This window comes from Nuphar pumila, chromosome 14, assembly GCF_984573655.1.
Source record: "Nuphar pumila chromosome 14, dmNupPumi1.hap1.1, whole genome shotgun sequence".
Lineage (NCBI taxonomy): Eukaryota > Viridiplantae > Streptophyta > Magnoliopsida > Nymphaeales > Nymphaeaceae > Nuphar > Nuphar pumila.
This window is the reverse complement of record NC_143262.1, coordinates 30,109,508-30,130,574: the sequence shown is the minus strand read 5'-3', so window position 1 is coordinate 30,130,574 and position 21,067 is coordinate 30,109,508. Positions and strand designations below refer to the sequence as shown.

The window sequence follows — 21,067 nt, the reverse complement described above, 5'->3', positions numbered from 1 at the left end:
GACTACCATAATTATCCTAGGTGGTAGCTCTTCATGTTCGGGATGCATCCATTGTTTATGCTGCCTTGGGGATTTCTCTCTTGGTCACTGACCGTCCCCTTAGGTGCGGACTCAGTCAGCTATCTGGGTCATCTTAAAATACATAGCATAATAAACCCCCGGATCAGTCTAGGCTGTTTCTAGAGTCGTGTCTTGTGCGTACCCACTTGGCCAGTTAATATCGAAACATAATTTAAATCCGGTCACACAATTTGTTGAGTTATGCACGTATGAAAGCTATAGCATGCAACGGGTTTCAATACTTATGAAATTGTGTGTGTGGTTGATGTAGCATCGTATTTTGCTTGCTTATGAAGTGCTTTCTAAACTATTCTAAAAGTTACAAGTCCTGGATTTTTGGGGCGTTACATTTGATACTCTAGATGACCTTCTAGTTTGCGTTTTCATATGGTTTTCATCGTCAATATATCTTTCTAGTGCACATGGAGGTTTAAGACCACTATGCCTAAAATATTGTATACAACTTTTATCCTTGTGAGGTTGCTCTTCTCTAATCACATTATCACGAGATTGTTCTTTACCCGCTATATCATCACTAAGTTCTTGATCTTTATCAAGATCAACATTACAATCGTCATACTTTGGGATTAGATCCAGCAGAAAATAATAATTAATTATTTTCTTAGATTTTACAATTTCAAAAAACCTTTCTTTTTTTAAGAAAGACACATCTCCAGAGACATATAGCTTTTTATTTTTAAAATTAAAGCATCTATAGCCTTTTTGGTTATTTGCATATCCCAAAAAGACTCAAAGAATAGCATAGAGAGAGTTTATCATTCTTATCAATAAAAAAGAAACATTTACACCCAAAAACTCTCAAGAATTAGTTTGAAAAGTTTTTCAATTCGTGACACATTTTTCAAAGAAGATGATGGTATTTTGTTAATGAGATAAATCGCAGTTGATGTGGCTTCAGCCCAAAATTCTTTAGGTACTCGGTTTGCAATAAACAATGTTCTTGTTGTTTATATAATATGTTTATGCTTTCTTTCAGCTAAACTACTTTATTGTGGAGTGTAAGGGAAAGATTTTTTTATGTATAATATCATTTAAATCTAAGTAGTATTTAAATTCTTTTGATAAAAAATCTCTCCCTGAATCAGTGTGAAAGATAGAGATATCATTTTTTAATTTATTTTTGATCAAATTATGAAACATTTGAAAATGTAAGAAAACTTCATATTTGTGTTTAATGAAATAGATCCAAATATGTCTAGTAAAATCGTCAACAAAAATTACATGATACACAAATTCACTCTTAGATATAAGAAGTGCTAGGCCGCAAACATTCGAATGTATTAACTCAAGCGGTCAAGAAGAAACTAAGGTTCTTTCTTGAAATGGTAATCTCTTCATTTTGCTAAGAATACAATCTTCACATGAAAAGTTTTTCATCTTTGGAAATACTGAATTTTGGATACATTAGGATGGTCAAGCCTTTTATGCCATAAATCCAAATCCAATTTCTGAACATTACAACAAAAAGTATTTTTGGGTATTTCCAAAAAATCCATGTACTATAAGCCTCTTTTACGGCCTTCCCCCAATCAGCTTTCTTGAAAGGCGATCCTGCACCCGACAACCGTTGGAGGACAACGAAACATTACATGCATGGTTAGATAATTGAGAAACAGACAAATATTTAAATTTAATTTAAGAATATATCTAATTTAAGATTACATCCATACTTAATTCCTCTATAGTGTCTTCAATTGAGAGAACTTTCCCTCAATGAAGAACAGATTTTGTTTGACATCAATCCATTGATGAATTGGTAAAGATGCTCTGAATCTATTAGATTTTGGCGAAGTTCAATATCTTTGGGACAATGTCATTTTGGTTCAAGATGAGTCAACTTTTCTCAAAGCTCGAACAATTCATTATAGTATTCTCTAATACTCTTGCCCCTTTGAGTTATTCCAAATTTTGTCTTGCAAATTGCACACATGTGCAATATGTTTAAGAGAATACATTCTCTTGAGATAATTTCATGCCTTATTTGCATGTTCAAATTTAGCAAGACTAGAGCACTTATTAACATCAACACTACTAATAAGACAAGACATAATTTTGGCAAACTTCATTCTCCATTTCTTCTCATAGTTGTCCATTGCCTTGTTTTTTTTTCTTACCTTCTACTTTGGTAAGGATTAGGTTAGGTTCCAGATCGGTCTCATCCACTAGCCCACACAACCCTTTTTACCATATGAAGTACTTCATGGTTGAAGCCCATGTTACATAATTTAAATCATTGAGTTTGATGGGCTTTAATGGTAACATTTTTGTTGGCATTCATTATTTCAACGACTAAAGAAGATAGAACACGAAAAAAGAATAGAAAATAGGAAGAAGAGAAAGGAGGAAGGCAAGGTGAAGAGCACGAGCATTCCACCACCAAGTAAGCACCACCAATTAAGAGAACAAGCACTCCACCACTAAGTGAGAACCACAAATCTATCACCTGAAACACAATCACGGTTTCGCAAGCACTTGAATAAGAATTACAAAAGAGCTTCAACACCTTAAGCTTTGAGTGGCACGCTTCCTGATGCACAAAAAAATCAGCTTGATCACCAAGCTTTCATACCATGTAAGAAAATGAGTGTCTCCAACAATGTTCACCAAACCACGAAAGTGGACACACAAAAGAGCCACAATAAGGTCCACCAAAACACCAAAGTGAACACACATAGAATAGACTCACTCACAAAACCCACTAAAGTGGCACACAAAGAATGCTCACAAATGTAAAAAATATTATTTTATTGATGTAGAATTCATGCAAGAAGCATTATGCAAGAAAGGGATTTCACCCCCTATATATAGACAAAAATGGGGAGCTCTAAAGAGTCGTTGGAGAGGTCTCCCAACGACTCTATTTTTTGACTAGTCAACAAGTGTTGACTAGTTCAACATGAACAAAAAAGTTTAAAATAAACTAACCTAGTTATATATATATATGTGTGTGTGTGTATATATGTGTGTGTATTTATATTATGTATATATACAATTTTAACACAGGCAACCCACATGATGCCTCTGTTAAAATGTACCTCTTATATATATATATAATATATATATATATATATATATATATATATTACATCAATACCCGATAGGGGTATTTTTGTAATTTCACATAGTTGTTTTAGAAAACAACTATTTTCAAGTTTTGATAAAATGTAATTTTCTTTTTTATTTTTTATTCTTGTTTTTTGTATTTTTTGAGGACCAAAAGGGGCTCCAACCATAGAGTCGTTGGAGCCCCCAACGGTCACAAATGTGACCGTTGGGGGCTCCCAACGACTCTATGGGAGCCCCCTTTTGGGCTCTCCTTTTGAGGCCCTTGGTCTTCCTTTCTCTCCTCTCCCTCTTGTATAAATAGGGGTGAACCCCTTGTATATTTTTCATTCTTGAGAGATCTCTCTCTTCTCAATAAGAGGCTTTTTATATTGTTGCCTTCTTAAAGGCTTGTGCTTGTATTGTCCCTTAGTGGACTTGTGATATTGTCTCTTTTATTCATTGTTGTAAGTGCTTATAAGCACTCTTTATATTTCCGCAATATCTCATTACATGGTATCAAAGTCACTCGATTCTTGAAGGATAGGTGTGGTTCGTGTATTTTATATTTGGTGGATCTCTTCTCACTTCTTGGCAACATCATGGAGGCAAAGATTGACTTATCCTTCAAGCTCAATGGAAAGAATTATATGATGTGGGCATCGGCAATGGAAAATAATCTCAAAGGAAAGAAACTTTGGGGTTTTGTCATAGGTACCGTTCCAGAACCTAAGCTTATGCTCACAAAGGACGAAGAAGGTCAAGAAAAGGCTCTTGAAGGAGATGCTCGCCTCAAGGCCATTGAAAATCATCAAAAAGAAGTGGAAGATTGGGAAAGCAATCACGCAAAAATCCTTGCGTGGTTTATGAACAATGTTGAGCTTAAGGTATGTGCTAACATAGCTAAATTTCGTAGAGCCAATGAGCTTTGGACGTTTATGAAGGGTATGTATACCCAAAAGGATCTTGCAAGAGCATATTTCTTGCAAGAAAAGATTAGAACCACCAAACAAGGTGATTCTAGCATTCAAGACTATTATAGTGCCCTAAACCCATTATGGGATGAATTGGCTCTTTTGGAGCCAAAATGGGTTTCTATGGAAGATATTGATTTAAGACAAAAACAAATGGAACAAGAACGATTGTTTCAATTCCTTTTTGGGCTACGTCTTGAATTTGAGCAAGTGAGATCCTCACTTCTCCATAGATCTATTTTTCCTCCTATTGAGGATGCTATTGCCGAAATCACTCAAGAGGAGACAAGGCTTAGCATGAGTAAACATGTTGATGAAGTATTTGCCGTATCAAAACTGGGTAACAATGTTAGAACCTATAAACCTCCTCATTTTGAGAAACAAGGAAACTACAATGAAGGAAGAAAAATGATTGTTTGTCATCATTGCTATGAGCCGGGTCACATTAAACCCGCTTGCCCAAAGCTTAATGGAACTTTCAAGCCTAAGGTGGCCTCTCTTGAAGAAACTACCACCAAAGAAGATGAAGGCAAGAACAATGATCTCAAAGAAACTCTTGGACAAATATCTATGGCTCTCCAACAAATTCTAAAAGTTTCTTCCTCCACATCGGGTGCGGCTATTGCTTCGACATCATCACCCGATACGTATTCTTGGATCCTTGACTCTGGAGCCTCTTTTCATATGACCCCCCATGAAAATGCACTTATTGATGTTTGCACCAATTCAAAGGACTCTTGTGTCTCTACGGCCGATGGAACTTTTTTAAAAATTTCAAGTATTGGCTCTTTTAAAGATTCCCAAAATTTTTGTGTTCCAAAAGTAAGAGTTGTTCCCAAACTAAATCTAAACCTTTTTTCGGTCTCTCAAATTGTCGACCATGGATGTGAAATATCTTTCTCATCTAATGGTTGCTTTGTGCAGGATCTCCGGTCCGGGAAGCGGATTGAGCAAGGACATAGAAAGGGAGACCTCTATTATATGGACCATCTCGATCTCCCTGCAAATCATTTTTTTTCTTATGTCCAAGAAAAAAACATGGAAACTTGGCATAAAAGACTTGGTCATCCAAGTTATTCCAAAATGTATTTCTTTCCTTTTGGAAACAAATTTTGTAAGGAAAAAGAAATTAATTGCAAAGATTGCATTTTTGGAAAAATGAAGTCTATTCCATTTCCAACTAGAACTTTTCTTTCATCAAGACCTTTTGAATTGGTGCATTCGGATGTTTGGGGGTCTTCTCCGGTTATGTCTAAAGGGGGCTATTCGTATTATGTTACTTTTATTGATGACTTTACTCGGTATGTTTGGATTTACTTTCTTAGTCATAAATCGGAAGTATTTACTTTCTTTAAAGATTTTCATAAAAAGATGCAAAATCAATTCCAAAGTGATATATCTATTTTAAGATCCGATTCCGGTGGCGAATACTTATCTCATGAATTTCAAAACTATCTAACCCAAAATGGAATTTGCCATCAAAAGTCATGTCCTAGAACTCCTCAACAAAATGGCCTAGCGGAAAGGAAACATAGGCACATTATAGAAACCTCTAGAACATTACTTGTTTCTAGGAATATTCCAAAGAAGTTTTGGGGCCGAAGCCGTTCTAACTTCCACTTATCTAATCAATAAAATGCCTTCTTCTAAATTAAAAAATGTTTCTCCCTATGAAAAGCTCTTTAAAATTTCACCCGATTTCAATCGTCTTCGTATTTTTTGTTGCAAATGTTTTGTCCTATTACATAAAAGGGATAAGTTGTCTCCAAAAGCAATTGAATGTGTTTTTTTAGGATATGGTGAAAATCAAAAAGAGTACAGATGTTATGATTTTAAGAATGATAAACTATATGTTTCAAAAGATGTAACATTTCTAGAAGAAGAGAACGGTTTTGATAAAATAGAAGAAACAAATGAAATTAATTACATATTCTTACATGATCTTATCGATGACATACAAGAAGATTTTCTTGAAAACATAGAAGATACACGTGAGGTGTCCCATCTTGATGTAACACCCTCAAATGATAGTGATACAAATATAAATGTTTACTCAAGAAGAAATCAAGAAAATCCTATTAGTGCCCTCGAAAAATACTCTCAAATTTCTGAATCTTCTGAGGAACCACAAGTTAGACATTCTTCTAGAATATCAATACCCCCAAATAGGTTTGTATCCTATGATTCCTTAACCCCCAACTATCAGGCGTGTTTAATAACCCTACATTCTTATTTTGAACCCGCTCACTATAATCAAGCTAAATCTATACCGCATTGGGTTGAAGCAATGCAAGTTGAACTAAATGCATTAAAAAGGGCTAATACTTGGGAAATAGTTAATCTACCCTCACACAAAAAACCTATTGGGTGTCGATGGGTCTTCAAAGTTAAAACTAAAAGCGATGGCTCTTTGGAACGATATAAAGCTAGATTAGTCGCTAAGGGATACTCCCAAGAATATGGCATTGATTATGAAGAAACATTCGCTCCCGTAGCTCGAATGACCAGTGTCAGGACCCTAATAGTTGTCGCATCAACCAAAAAATGGCCTATTTATCAACTTGACGTAAAAATTGTTTTTTAAATGAAAGTTTAAGTGAAGAAGTTTACATGGATCCGCCACCCGGAATTAATATTAAGCAAGGTCAAACACTTCGGCGTTTGAAGGCATTGTATGGCCTTAAACACGCTCCTAAGGCTTGGTATGATCGTTTCAGTGATATCATGATAAAATTAGGATTTCACTCTTGTTATACTGACACTGCTCTTTTTGTCAAAAATGCAGGTACTAGTATCGTAATATTGTTGCTTTATGTTGATGATATGATTATCACTGAGAATGATCAAAATAGTATTATTGATGTTAAAAATATGTTAAAAAATAATTTTGATATGTCTGATTTAGGTTTTCTTAGATATTTTCTTGGAATTGAAGTTGCATATTCTTCTCGAGGATATATTTTGTCACAGATGAAGCTTGCTGCAGATATTTGCTCTAAGTCTGAAATTTTTGATGACAAGAAAGTAGAGACTCCCGAGGTTATTAATGCCAAATTACGGTTGGAGGATGGGGTTCTTCTGGAAGACCCCACACCCTACAGACAACTCATTGGGTCTCTTACCTACCAACCAAGTAGAGTAACACAACATTAATAAGGTGACTATTGAAAGAATGAAACCCTAATCTACGATGAGAGAAGAGAAGAGAGGGAGAGAGAAATTTCCAGCTGAAAGGAGGGTTTAGTCCATCGTGACTGCCCTCTCATTCTATTTAACATAAAGTGTAAACATTAGGGTACGAAAATACCCTTTTACAAAATAATAATTTACAATACATGAACTGGATCTGGACCTGATCCATTATATAAATGGATCGGGTCAGACATACAATGAAGATAATAATGTCTTCTTTTCAGCCTCCCTCAAGTTGTGCATGGTGTTGGACCATGAACAACTTGTTCTTCAAAAACCAAAATCTATCCTTTGTTAACCCTTTAGTGAGGATATCAGCAACTTGTTCTTTTGTTGACACATACATGGGCTCAATCTCTTTGTCTTCAACCTTTTTCCTGATAAAATGTTGATCTATTTCAATGTGCTTTGCTCGACTATGGTGAATGGGATTGAATGACATGTTGATGGCACTTTGATTGTCACACAGCAACAGTGATCGAACAATCGGCTCTCCCATTTCAGTCAGAAGATGTCTTATCCATGTACCCTCGGCCGTGGCAGTGGCCATTGATCTGTATTCGGCCTCAGTGCTCGATCTAGCAACCGCCTTTTGTTTTCTACTGCTCCAGGATACCAAGTTTGGCCCAATGAAGCTGCAATAACCAGATACTGATCGTCGTTCGTCTGGATCCCCCGCCCAATCAGCATCAGCATAAGTAATAATCTCATGGCCCCCACCTAGATCTAATTCTTCCTTGCCTTTGTATACCAGCCCATCACCCACTGTACCCTTTAGGTAGCGAAGTATACGTTTGACTGCCTCCATATGTGACACACGAGGTTCATGCATAAACTGGGATACCTGATTAACTGAATATACTATGACGGGTCTAGTAAAAGTCAAGTATTGCAACATGCCAACTAAACTGCGATACTTAGTGGGATCTCCATATATATTCCCTTCTTGTGAACTCAATTTATGATGAATGACACTTGGAGTTGTTAACGGCTTACAATCTGTCATGCCTGCTCTGCCGAGAATGTCCAGCGTATATTTGTGTTGAGTAAGGGTAAGTGTATCATTCTTGTTATCAACTTCTACCCCAAGAAAATATCGCAGCTCTCCCAAATCTTTCATCTTAAATCTCTGATTTAATAACTTCTTCACCTGCTCAATGTGGCTTTTACAATTCCCTGTGATGATGATATCATCAACATATATCAACAGAAGGGTAGTAACTCCTTGTTCATTGTGAATGAATAATGAGTGATCCAGAAGAGACCTAGAAAAGCCATGCCGTTGTAATCCTAGAGAAAAACTGTCGAACCAGGAACGAGAAGCTTGTTTCAAACCATAGAGTGCTCTCTTTAATTTGCATACATATTTTTTGGCGTCTCGTTCTACATATCCAGTGGGTTGTTCCATGTAGACCTCTTCTTTTAAATCCCCGTGCAGAAAAGCATTTTTCACATCCAGCTGGCTCAATGTCCATCCATGTTTAATGGCTAGACTCAACACAATACGAATAGTCCCCATCTTGACAACAGGACTAAAAGTTTCATCAAAGTCTTGGCCTTCCTCTTGCGTAAATCCCTTGGCTACCAGTCGAGCCTTGTACCTTTCGATGCTCCCATCTGGTTTATATTTTATCTTGTACACCCATTTTGACCCAACTACATTTCTGTTCAGTGGTCTAGGCACAATCTCCCATGTGTCACATTCATGTAAGGCCTCCATTTCTTCATTCATTGCTTCTACCCATCTTCTAGAGCTCGCAGCTTGATAGAACATAAGAGGCCCATCCTCTTTACTTATGGATGTCAAGAATAACTGAAAATCCATTGAAAAATTTTTATAACTTACCCACCTGTCAAGTGGATGTCGAATCCGTGAAGATCTTCTAATATCCATTTGCTGCGAAACGGATGATCCAGATGGATCCGTGTTCGAACAAGAAGTGAATGAGGGCTCTTTCTCTCGCCGAGTGTACACAATTCCCTTATACCTTGTTGGCTCCAAGTCATATGTGACAGTTTCCTCCGTTTGAGTCTCATTGGCTGAATCCTCATGTGGCTCATTCTGACTGCAATTTTCTGGACATTCTACTGTACCATTGGAGAAGAGTTCTGAATTTAACCATGGGTAGTATACCTCAATGCTGGAGCTTGAGTTATCAGTATCCACCATAGTTGAATTATTATCCTGATCAGCAAAGTTCATTTCATCGAAAATAACATTCCTTGATATTTTGACACGCTTACTCAGGGGATCATAACACTTGTACCCTTTGTAATCTTCGGCATATCCTATAAACCTGCATTTCAAAGCTTTATCTTGGAACTTGTGCCTGAGTGAGCTATCAATGTGCACATAACAAACAGACCCAAACACACGTTATTCATGATAATCAGGTTGTATGCCAAAAAGAGAGAAGTATGGTGACTTATTTTCTAAGATATTCATGGGCAAGCGATTTATCACATGAACTGTGGAGTGGAAGGCCTCAGTCCATAATGATGTAGGGAGATTGCTCCCGTGCATCATGCTCATTGCAGTCTCAACAATATGTCGATGCTTCCTCTCAGCAATCCCATTTTGTTGAGGTGTATGAGGGCAAGACACTCTTCTCTTTATCCCATTATGTTGAAGAAAATTAACAAAGTCACTCGAGGAGAATTCACCTCCTCCATCACACTGAAAATTAAGAATGTTGGTAGAGAAATGATTTTGAACGAAAGAGTGGAATTTCTGGAACAATCCAAAAACTTCTGATTTGTGCTTCATAAAGAATATCCAAGTATAACGTGAATAACTATCAACGAAAATAAGATAGTATTTACTGTCAGAAAAAGAAGTAATTGGAGCAGGACCCCAGACATCTGAACAAATGACCTCAAATGGCCTTGAAGCTCTTTTATTAATGGAAGCAAAAGGTAAGACATGACTCTTACATAGATGACAGCTAGAACATTTTGTATCAACGACTTCTGAACTCAGACTGGACTTAGGAATAAGATTATTCATGACAAGTTTTTCAATAAAATGGCGACCACAATGGCCAAGACGACTATGCCAAAGTCTTGGCTTATTACTTTCAGAAACATTAAATAAAAAATCAGAATCAAAGACTTGGTGAGGCTTCAAGGATGAATAGTTGGGATGAATGAAGGAAGGATCTTCTTGGAAGATGTACATGTTGCCCCATCGTTTTCCTTCAGCGAATGTCCTCCTTGTGCGAAGATCCTTGACATAAACAGAAGAGGGAGTAAATTCAACTGAAGCATTTGCATCATCAACAAGCTTTGAGACAGAAACAATGTTCTTTTGAATATTAGGAGCATGGATGACACTTGGAAGTTTAAGAGAGGACTTTAACATGTGTATAATGGCATTTCCAGTATGTGAGATGGCATGATGTGATCCATCTCCTGTGACAATGCTATTCTTTCCAACATAAGGTGTAAGAGTCAAGAATTTACCTACATCACCTGTAACATGAGTAGCTGCTCCAGAGTCGACATACCAAGTTCCTTTGTCATTTTGTTTCATATTCAATCCTGCCAAGGCTGCCAACAACAACTCTTTTACTTCTCCATCCTTTCTAGCCTCTGCTTGTGGAGCTTTCCCTTTGTTTTGAGGATTAAACCAACAGTTCGCTTTAATGTGCCCTTTCTTGTTGCATAGGAAACAGGTGGGAATGGGTCTTTGTCCCTGAACATTGGGTGTTAGAAGTATGCCACGACCTCCATAGTTATTTCTCCCTTGTCCTCCTTTTCCTCGAAAAGAATTTCCTCTACCTTGACCATAACTCATTCCCATAGCCAGCACATCTTGTGTTCCGGAATTCCCATGAAAAGCTTCAGAGGAACCTTTCAGATTCATCTCATATTGCAACAGTTTTGCACGAAGATCTTCAAACTTTGGAAGTTCTGGTAAACATAGTAAGGTTGTCATCATAACATGATAATCTGGCCCCAATCCACTCAAGGTTTGTTGTACTTTATCTTTTTCACTGACGAGACACCCAACAACCGCCAACTGATCTGTGATGCCTTTCATTTTATTCAGGTATTCCATAATAGACATGGAATCTTTCTTCAGCATTTGAAATTCTCGCTTAAGAAACATAATTTTTGCCTCAGAAATTTGTGAATATGTTTGAACTAACATATCCCACAGTTCCTTTGCCGAACAATCATCAGGAAGAGCAATAAGGACCTCCTGTGAAAGAGTTGAAGTGATATATGCCACTAGCGATTGATCTCTCTTCATCCAAGCAACATATTTTGGATTCTTGTGAAAAACAACAGATTGTTCGCCTTTATCATCCACCTTTTCTTGCGAAAGAAATTCTGGAGGCGGTGGGACCGATCCATCCAGATGACCAGAAAGGTCCTGACTTTTTATAAACGGAATAATCTGTCTTTTTTCCAGGTCAAGAAATTATAGTTATTCAATTTTTCAGAGACTAGTTGACCAAGAAAACTTGAGGACAGGCATGATTGCCCGTGAGTAAATTCCATTTGATGAATATGCTTGAACTGACACTTAGGTATGAAGAACAAAGAACTCGGCTAACAGAAAAAGACAGATAAGATATGACAGATGGCTAACAATGATTAGCAGTGATTAGCAGGAAAAACAGCAAAAAGGAAAAGGAAATCACAGATCAAGAGATTAACAATGGTTAGCAGGGATTAAACCACAGATCAAGAGATTAAATGTAGGAAAAACAGCAGGAAAACAGCAGGGATTAAACCTGATGAACCTGATTTCACAAAGAAGCAATCACGGCTGAAAAGAAAACACAGATTGATGCTGTAACACACGGCTGAAAGAAATCACAGATTTTCTTCACAAAGATTTTCTTCACACAGATTCACACTAGGTATTTGAGGGCCACAATACCACACAGATTCACAGAGATTTACCACACAGATTCAAATCACGACACACAGATTCACGCTGGGATTCACGGCTGATAAGTTCACTCTGCTGACGCTGGTGGATTCACGCTGGGATTTCTTCACGCAGACGCAGATTCACGCAGATGGGCTTTCTTCACGCAGGCTGGGCTTTCTTTCTTCACGCAGGCTGAAATCACGTTGATTCACGACCAGACATTCTTCACTGGGTATTTACGCTGGGTATTCACACCCAGATTCACGCAGATAGCTGATGCAGATCCACGTTGATGCAGATCCACGTTGATGCAGATCCACGCTGATGCACACGCTGTGCTTTCTTCACGCAGATTCACGCAGATTCATGCAGATCCACGCCTTGCTTTCTTCACGCAGATTCACGCAGATCCACGCCCTGCTCTGATACCATGAAAGAATGAAACCCTAATCTACGATGAGAAAAGAGAAGAGAGGGAGAGAGAAATTTCCAGCTGAAAGGAGGGTTTAGTCCATCGTGACTGCCCTCTCATTCTATTTAACATAAAGTGTAAACATTAGGGTACGAAAATACCCTTTTACAAAATAATAATTTACAATACATGAACTGGATCTGGACCTGATCCATTATACAAATGGATCGGGTCAGACATACAATGAAGATAATAATGTCTTCTTTTCAACTATGTTATCCCAAAACCAAAGTCTATGATCCAAAAATCTATAAGCAACCAATGTATCGGCAAAGCATCACACATACATAGGGTACATGCTTTGCGCTTTCCCTTGAGCACTAGAATTCATAAAGGGTAACCACATAACTAGGAAAAAATCACACAAAAACCATGACGCTATGTGAAACTTCACAAATAAGCTGAAAACATAAGGAGCTAAGAAAAAGTATGATACAAAGATGGTACTCATCTTATTCCTGTCAAAAAAATGGTAATCAATCTAACAAGTGTCCATAAAGCTCAAAGTTCATGGCTGTACACATTTTACCAATGTTATTGTAATATGAGTCAAACGCATGACACATGAGACCAGATTATTTATAAGTGAAGCACTTTTTCTGCAAGATTTCAGCAAGTCACAAAAAAAATGCATATGCAGCATATGTGAGTTGTAGACTTCCACACAAAGATAGACATGGTTAGTCAACATGCCAGAACCTACTTCAAGGTTGACACAGTCCAAGAGAAAAGCATACTCAGAGCATCCATCACATACTAAACATAGTCACAAATATCGCCAAAATTTTGAAAATCTCGCGATATTATCATGATTTTTTCAAAAACCATGACAATAACGATATTATCACGAGATTCTCAAAATCTCGCCTACTATGAAAAAAACGCGATATTATCATGACTTCCAAAATGATAAACAAAAAGGCAAAGAATACTTGTTATCAAGGGCATAACTGTACTTAGCCCACTGCCAACTCATACACCAACAAATGCTTCTCAAAAAGCATGCAAAAGGTGTTCACGTGGGCAGCTCCACGTAATCGTAAAGTTGGAATTCTCAAGAGGCTCAAAAGACCTCTTAAATAAAAAGAGGAGGGGTCGATGCTCTCCTCGATATGGGACTATTTTGTAGAAGAGTTCAATGGCGACTTAATAAGGTGTCCATTCAAAGTATTTTTAATAACATCTTACCTTGTATCCGAAGAAAAAAGGGTAATATCTTACCATGCATACATTGTTATTTATTTGTTTAAAATTTCTGATTAAAATTTCAATTTTCACTTTTATTTGTAATATTTTTAATAAACCGATATTTTCCCGAGATTTTTCTGAGAAAAATGAATTTTTTTTAAAATCTCCCAAGATATTCCATTGTCGAGAACGATATTGGTGACTATGATACTAAATTGATAAAATTTCTGCAAAATAAATTTTGAATTACTCATTAATTGCCTGAAAAATGCCATCTGACATATCATTGGAAGTAATCAGAGACAATAAACAGTTGTATATTGAAGTATAATATCCAACTTAATTGGGGCATCAACCCTAAGCATCATTGCTTGTGTTTAAGGCTACATATAAGACATAAAAATAGAACATAAAAAACATCCAGCTACAACAAACAGCCTGCAAATATTTTGTGTGAGATGGTTGTAATCAACATTGAAGAGAGGTAGAGAACTGCATCAGCTATTTTCAGGTGTCCAATTGGGCATTTTGCCAATGAAATACTTGACGAATAGATACACAGACATCTGTGGACGATAGAATCACAAGTTGCAGTCCTGGTCCTCATGATATTTAGCTCTGGCTAGAAAGTGTGTTTTGATAAAGCATGCCTTATCCAATCTCCCATTGTGTTTTCTTTATTTTCCCTCCCTAAAAAGCCTGAAAAGCAAGTTACCAAGATTTCTATGGTCTTAGCCTGAAAAGCAAGTTACCAAGATCTCTCTGGTGTCTAGAAAGGTCGAATCGAAGTATTGGAATAAGTTGAGGGTTATTAAAGTATCTTTGGGAAAATGCAGCAAAATATCTTTTGGAGGAAAAAATGGGTGGATCAGGACATTAAAATCAACTTTCTGAACATTTGCAAATTGGAAAGGTACAAAGAGATTTCAGTTGGAGAGTGCTGACTGGGTAGGGCGATTTTGGATACTATTTTCGAAAATAATTTGTCTCTGACAGAAGCTCATGTTGAAGTTGTCAAGCGAAAATCTAAAAGAGGCAGAAGATGGAATAGATTGGACAGCCTCCTCTTTAAGTCAGTTTTTTGATAAATCATGTTATCTGTCCCTTATGCAATGCTTCACCTGCCCCTTCTCAACCGGCCCTATAGGGGCCATGTCTGAAACTCAGAGCTATGGTTTGTGTTATAGTCACCTGGATCGTTAAAGGTGATTTATCAGCAAGGGTATTTCTTGGAGAGATTTTTAAAGTTGATAAATCTTGGGAATATCTTGGCAATATATAAAAAAATAAACAAAAATTCTAAAAAGTAAGTAAAAATACAGAAAATAGAAAAATGAAAGAAAATTATGATAAAGACCGTAAAATAGACAAGATAAATTGATAAATGAGCAACTAAGTTAGCAGCTAACAACTAACAAACAATAAATTAGTAATTACATAACACAACTAACTACATAACTAACAACAAAAAAATCACGAAATGTGCAAAACTCATCGATTTGATTTGGTTTTTGAACCAAATCAAACCAAATTTTGAGGCCAAGGTCGCTTTTTTTTATTATAGTGATTTTTTCAAATTTTTATCTTTAATAAATTTGGGGCTTTTCTGTAGCAATACTTATCGCGATAATATTGCGATATTATCATAAGATATATAATTTGCAGATATATTGAAAATATCGTGATATATTCCTGATATTATTGGCTGCCTTGAAATAGCTGATAATATCGCAATATTTTCAATATATCAGTGACACTGGTTTGTGCATAGCTAAACTTTTCCTGGACATGGTTCCTGCTCCAGCATATCCAAAGCATAAAGGTTTAAACATTTTGTGGATGTCCTGTGCATTACAAAACATTTTGGTCATGCTTAGGGTTGTCAACAGGTCGGGTTAATCTGGACCTGACCCGGCCAAACCCTATAGGTTCCGGGTATGGTGACAAATAAGAACACCTGATTAAGACCCGGGTCCGGACCCGAAGGTCCGATTAATACATGGACCCAGGTATAGTTTGTGAAATTTTATACCAGACCCGTTCCCGACCCGAGCTCCGATTAAGACCCGCAATTTTTCAATGTAAAAATGATAAAAAATATTATTTTACCGGGTATGGTCCGGGTATGGTTCGTGTAGTTCTTATCGGGTCCGGGTATGGTTTCTCTTATAGTAGACTCACTTCGACCCAGGTCTGGACCCGATACATACCCGAAAATCTGGTCCAAGTATGGTTCTACCTGGGTCCGAACCAAACCCAACCCAACCCGTTGACACCCCTAGTCATGCTCCTCCTCCCGTCATCTGTTAGAGCTTGCATCTCCTAAATGGAACCAGGGAGATAGGACAATTTAGAACATGACGGTGGTCTTTCTTTTTCCATGGATAAGAGGGAAGGGAAAGAAGTGGGGCCTATTTATGGAAATGGTGGATTATGCCATCTTTGTGACACATTTGGTTGGAGCAAAACAAAAAGAACCTTTGAGGAACTACATGCAAAAATGGGTTGGATGGGATCTTAGCTGGATCGAGTTCTAAACAATGCATCTTACAGGGGAAGTGTTTCAATTTACTCTTGTTTTGTTTCTTTTACTTTATCTTGATGTTTGCTGTGCCTCATTGTCTTCTTCTCTTGAAAAAGAAAAAAATAGGAAGCTGGAATCTGAAGAAGCTCATGATAGTCAATAAATGTTTAATATTCAACTCTACTCTCTTCATGTCATTGGTAAGATGAGTTTCAGAGAAAACAAAAACATAGTTAAGATGGGAAAACATATCTGTCCAAGACACAGTAATCAGTACTATGGGATGTAGGTAGCAGCATGCCAAGTGCCCAAGGGCCATACAATACTAGGTAGCATTAAAGGAAATTGGGTATGGGGAAAATACTGAGCTGTGGGAACTGGAAAGAGCTCATGACAGTTGACCTAGTTAGGGTACTTAAGATCATTGCTATGAGCTTTTGCGAAATGGACAAAGGCAAGTTGATTCATTTACAACAACTCTAAGACCAACAACATAACTGGAAGAACCAAATGTCAGACACCATAAGTTAAACGAAAATGTGTTGCCAAGCGAGTGAAAGGAGATAAATATGTTGCCAAGTGAGTCAAGCATATCTGTGGATGATATGTGATAACCTCATCCAAGAACAAATCCGGACAACTTGATGAACATGCCTTCAAACAAATAGAAAAGGAAATTCTGCTACGGTCTCGAACTGCAATACAGTTCAAGGCATCAAGTACAGTAAACTAAATCTTGCAAAGACAGGCTAAAATGAAAGAAGGCCATACAAAGAGAAAACTGGAAAAGCTAGCCAAGTAAGCAATTGTTATCATACCATCAAGACCCCAACCCATGTATAAGGGTGTGATACCAATACAATCCCGTGCAGCAATGAAACTTTTATCACGAGTGTCAAGAAGTACAAAGGAAAACATTCCATCCAGCATGTCCACAAAATCCTCTCCATATTCTTCATACTGTTAAGAGGCACATGAAAACCAATTCAACCACTACAAGCACACTTCCTCATAACTAAGTTATAAATCAATATGTTGTATGACCCACTTCTTTAGAGCTTCTATGCATAGTTTGCTTACGTTTATACAAACAATAACTTACAAGATGAGCAATCACTTCACAATCACTGCCAGTTCTGAATTGGTGAGACTTTAATTTCTCTCTCAAAGCCTCATGGTTATATATTTCCCCATTAACCTAACATAGAAAAGCAGGAAATCTTAAAGAGATCAGTTTCAAGGCTAAACATACTGAAAGCAAATGCATGTTAGTTCTATAATAGAATAAAACAAAATCACTGACGAAAAGTACTGGAATCAATACCTATTATAAATAGCTTGTGTCAAGTGGGAGCATCTAGAAAACAAATGTTCTACATCTATACTCAAAGAAAAAGCACCTATTGTGTATCAACAAATACAACAATAAATGACTATAAAAACCAAATGCATCAATTGATAATTTGAAAGTTTGAAGAGATCTGATTAACTTTCCAATGAAGAAATGATCTCCTTAGGATCACTGAGAAACCTCAAAAGTGAGGATGAAGCGTTATCACATGGTTGACATAGATAATTTTGGAGAACAACGATGAAGAGTTAATTCTTCCATCTTCAACAGATTATAATGTGCATGGAGAGCATTAACCATACCAACATAAAGTCGATTAGGAAAATGGGGACTCCTTACATAAGGGCCATCTTTCTCCCAAAATAATTATTATATTTATCCTCCATGTCCGCACTTGTGGAGGGGTGACAACCAATTTTCCGATAACGGTTGGGTTACATCAAGGATCTGCTTTAAGCCCTTTCCTATTTGCGATAGTGATGGATGAGCTTACGAGATCAATTCAAGAAAATGTACCGTGGTGTATGTTGTTTGCTGATGATATTGTTTTGATTGATGAGTCTAGAGCTGGGGTTAATGCTAAGTTAGAATTATGGAGACAGACATTGGAAGCTAGAGGTTTTAAGTTGAGTAAGAGTAAGACTGAATATATGGAATGTCGGTTTAGTAAGCAACGAAGTAGTGATGGGAGTGTAGTGAAGCTTGGTGAGCAAGATATACCGGTGAATGATTATTTCAAATATTTGGGATCCATCATTCAAAAGTATGGAGAAATTGATGGAGATGTAAATCATAGGATAAAGGTGGGGTGGATGAAATGGAAAAGTGCTACTGGAGTGCTGTGCGATCGTAGAATGCCATTGCGGTTGAAGGGAAAGTTTTATAGGACGACTATTAGACCCGCTTTACTATATGGTACAGAATGTTGGGCTGCCAAGAGACATCATATTCAAAAAATGAGTGTAGCTGAGATGCGGATGCTTAGATGGATGTGTGGAAATACAATAAAAGATAAGATTCGGAACGAAGAGATACGTAAGAAGGTAGGTGTTGCACCCATTGAAAATAAGATGCGAGAGAATCGTTTACGGTGGTTTGGACATATTCGGCGAAGGCCTAATGATGCTCCAGTTAGAAGGTTAGAGAAATGGGAAAATATATTAGTTAAAAGAGGTCGGGGTAGGCCTAGGAAGACTTGGATGGAGATGATAGGAAAGGATATGAATGCTTTGAACCTCACCAAGGACATGGCGTTGGATAGAAATGATTGGAGGAAAAGGATTCATGTGGAAGACCCAAAATGAATTTCTTTTTTGGTTCATATCGCTGACCCCAATTGTTTTGGGATGAAGGCGTAGTTGTTGTTGTTGTTGTTGTATCCTCCATGAGAAAGAAAAATTGTCTGGAACCCAACATGCATTCACTGGCCATAATAATGCTATCACAAATATGCCTCTTAGTAGAGAAAGCCCACTGCCATAGACAATTACCTTAGAAAGCAAGAAAAGTAAGTCCAAAAGAGTTCAGCTATCTCTCAGTGTGACTAGTTATGTCCTGAATATCCCTAGTCCGCTTGACTCATTTTAAATTAGCTATGTAATGACTAGTTTGACTACACATTCACCTACACCACCTAGCTGTCCCATGATCCTTGGCTGCCAAGTCAAAGCTCAGTTCATAAGTGAGAAATCCTTCGCTTGACATTCTAGGTCCCTGCCTTAAACATATACTTTTGAGGATTTTGAGATCAAATCCTAGTCTCTTATGGATTCAACAACATTCATTACTTCTTGGAAACATTTGAAAACACCAAAGTTATTGCATATTATCTTCTCTTTTTCCACATTCAGCCATTTAAATGGCCCTATGTAGTGAAGCCTGAGCCTAAATGGTGCTTCGTTAATTGTAGCCTTTGTGGATTCGCCAGCCAACCAGCTCACCAAGGTTGCCTATGACCATGCGTCAATAATAGCTATCCTAAGGTGTTCATGTATATCCTAATGTGCGTATCACCCATAAATGGGTTTAACATGGCAATAACTATTCTTGCTTACCAGGTGTTCATGTATGTTTCATAATGCAATAGCAAGACAGCTTGATTGAACATATAGAAAGTGAAAATATTTCAAAAGTTTAAAAACGGTATCACCTATGATTGTCAAATAATGTCCTTAGGCAGAGCGTATTTATAATATTTTACAGGATGCTGAAGTGGGTTATCGTCAAAAGTATCATCCTAATTCAATATCCTCTGTTCCACACTGCTATAAATAATGCCAACAAATTATAATTAATGACCCGAAAAATGCAAAATACGAGTGTTTTTCTCAACACAACTCATCCACAGTAATGATTTGAAATCCAATTCAGTCGAAATGCCAAGGAAGAAGAAATAGGAGATTAAGGAACTAATATGAAACAAATGAAAATGTGAAAATTTTAAATGATAAGAAGGAAAACTACCGTAACGATGACGGTCTTGTCTTCATTATACAAGGGTTGGTCTCCAGATGTTGGGTCTACGATAGCTAAACGTTGGTGTGCAAGGTAACAATCTTGATGGCAATGTATGCCGCTCCAATCTGGGCCTCTATGCTTCAACCTACCACCCCACACAGACAAGAAGAACCCACAAACCCACACAGAAAAAATGATTAAAAACCAACAATAATAGAGCCTCTCAAACAGCTACATTAGAGAGAGAGAGAGAGAGTAATACAAACACACCCAAAACCCCAAAATGTCAGAAACACAATATCAAAATTGTGAAGCAATGATGAATAATGAAACTAGTGTGTGTGTGTGTGTGTGTGTGCTAGAGAGAGAGAAGGGGGGGAACCTTCTTGAAAGCTCGATGATTCGAGCTCTCTTAGGCTGGGAGGTCTCACTGCAACCTAAGACTGCTAGGATTCCACACATGGCTCCAACAGTTGGGGTTCACGGAAGCAGCAGCAGCAGCAGGAGACTGTCCCTCTCTCTCTGTCTCTCTCTCTTTGAAGTTTGAAGGCGGATCTTTTGACACCAAAAAAAAGAAGTAAATGAGAGAGACTGAGGAGGTTTCTAGGCTTTGGTATTGGTACCCGGGAACGGATTCCATCGTCCGACATATGATCTATGAGGAATCCATCTTACATTCAATCTTAGCCGTTCAACCAATGTTTAACATTATTCCATGTTCTCACCTGGATGTACGATAATCCTGGGCGTTTAGATGCATCAGTTGGACGGCTAGGATCAATATAATTCTCACATCATATGTAAGAAGGTTTTTCTATTAAAGCACAAATATATGTTTTGGGCAAGCATGGAGAGAGCCATAGTCCATACCAATGCTGTCAGTATCCTATCGGTGGATAGG

At 37.5% G+C, this 21,067-nt stretch overlaps 1 protein-coding gene across 1 annotated transcript in view; it reads right to left on the bottom strand.

The window, feature by feature from the left end:
* The window catches only part of LOC149816716 (asparagine synthetase [glutamine-hydrolyzing] 2-like), a 145,507-nt gene extending 124,756 nt beyond the window's left edge, over nt 1–20,751 (bottom strand). Inside the window, exons 1-4 of the mRNA XM_089987131.1 lie at nt 20,549–20,751; nt 20,173–20,311; nt 17,461–17,556; nt 17,177–17,318 (exon numbers count right to left, since the gene is read on the bottom strand). Of these exons, the coding sequence (XP_089843257.1) occupies nt 17,177–17,318; nt 17,461–17,556; nt 20,173–20,311; nt 20,549–20,628 (457 nt within the window). The 5' untranslated portion in view covers nt 20,629–20,751. The remainder of the gene's footprint in view (nt 1–17,176; nt 17,319–17,460; nt 17,557–20,172; nt 20,312–20,548) is intronic.
* Between the last annotated feature and the right edge of the window lie 316 nt (nt 20,752–21,067).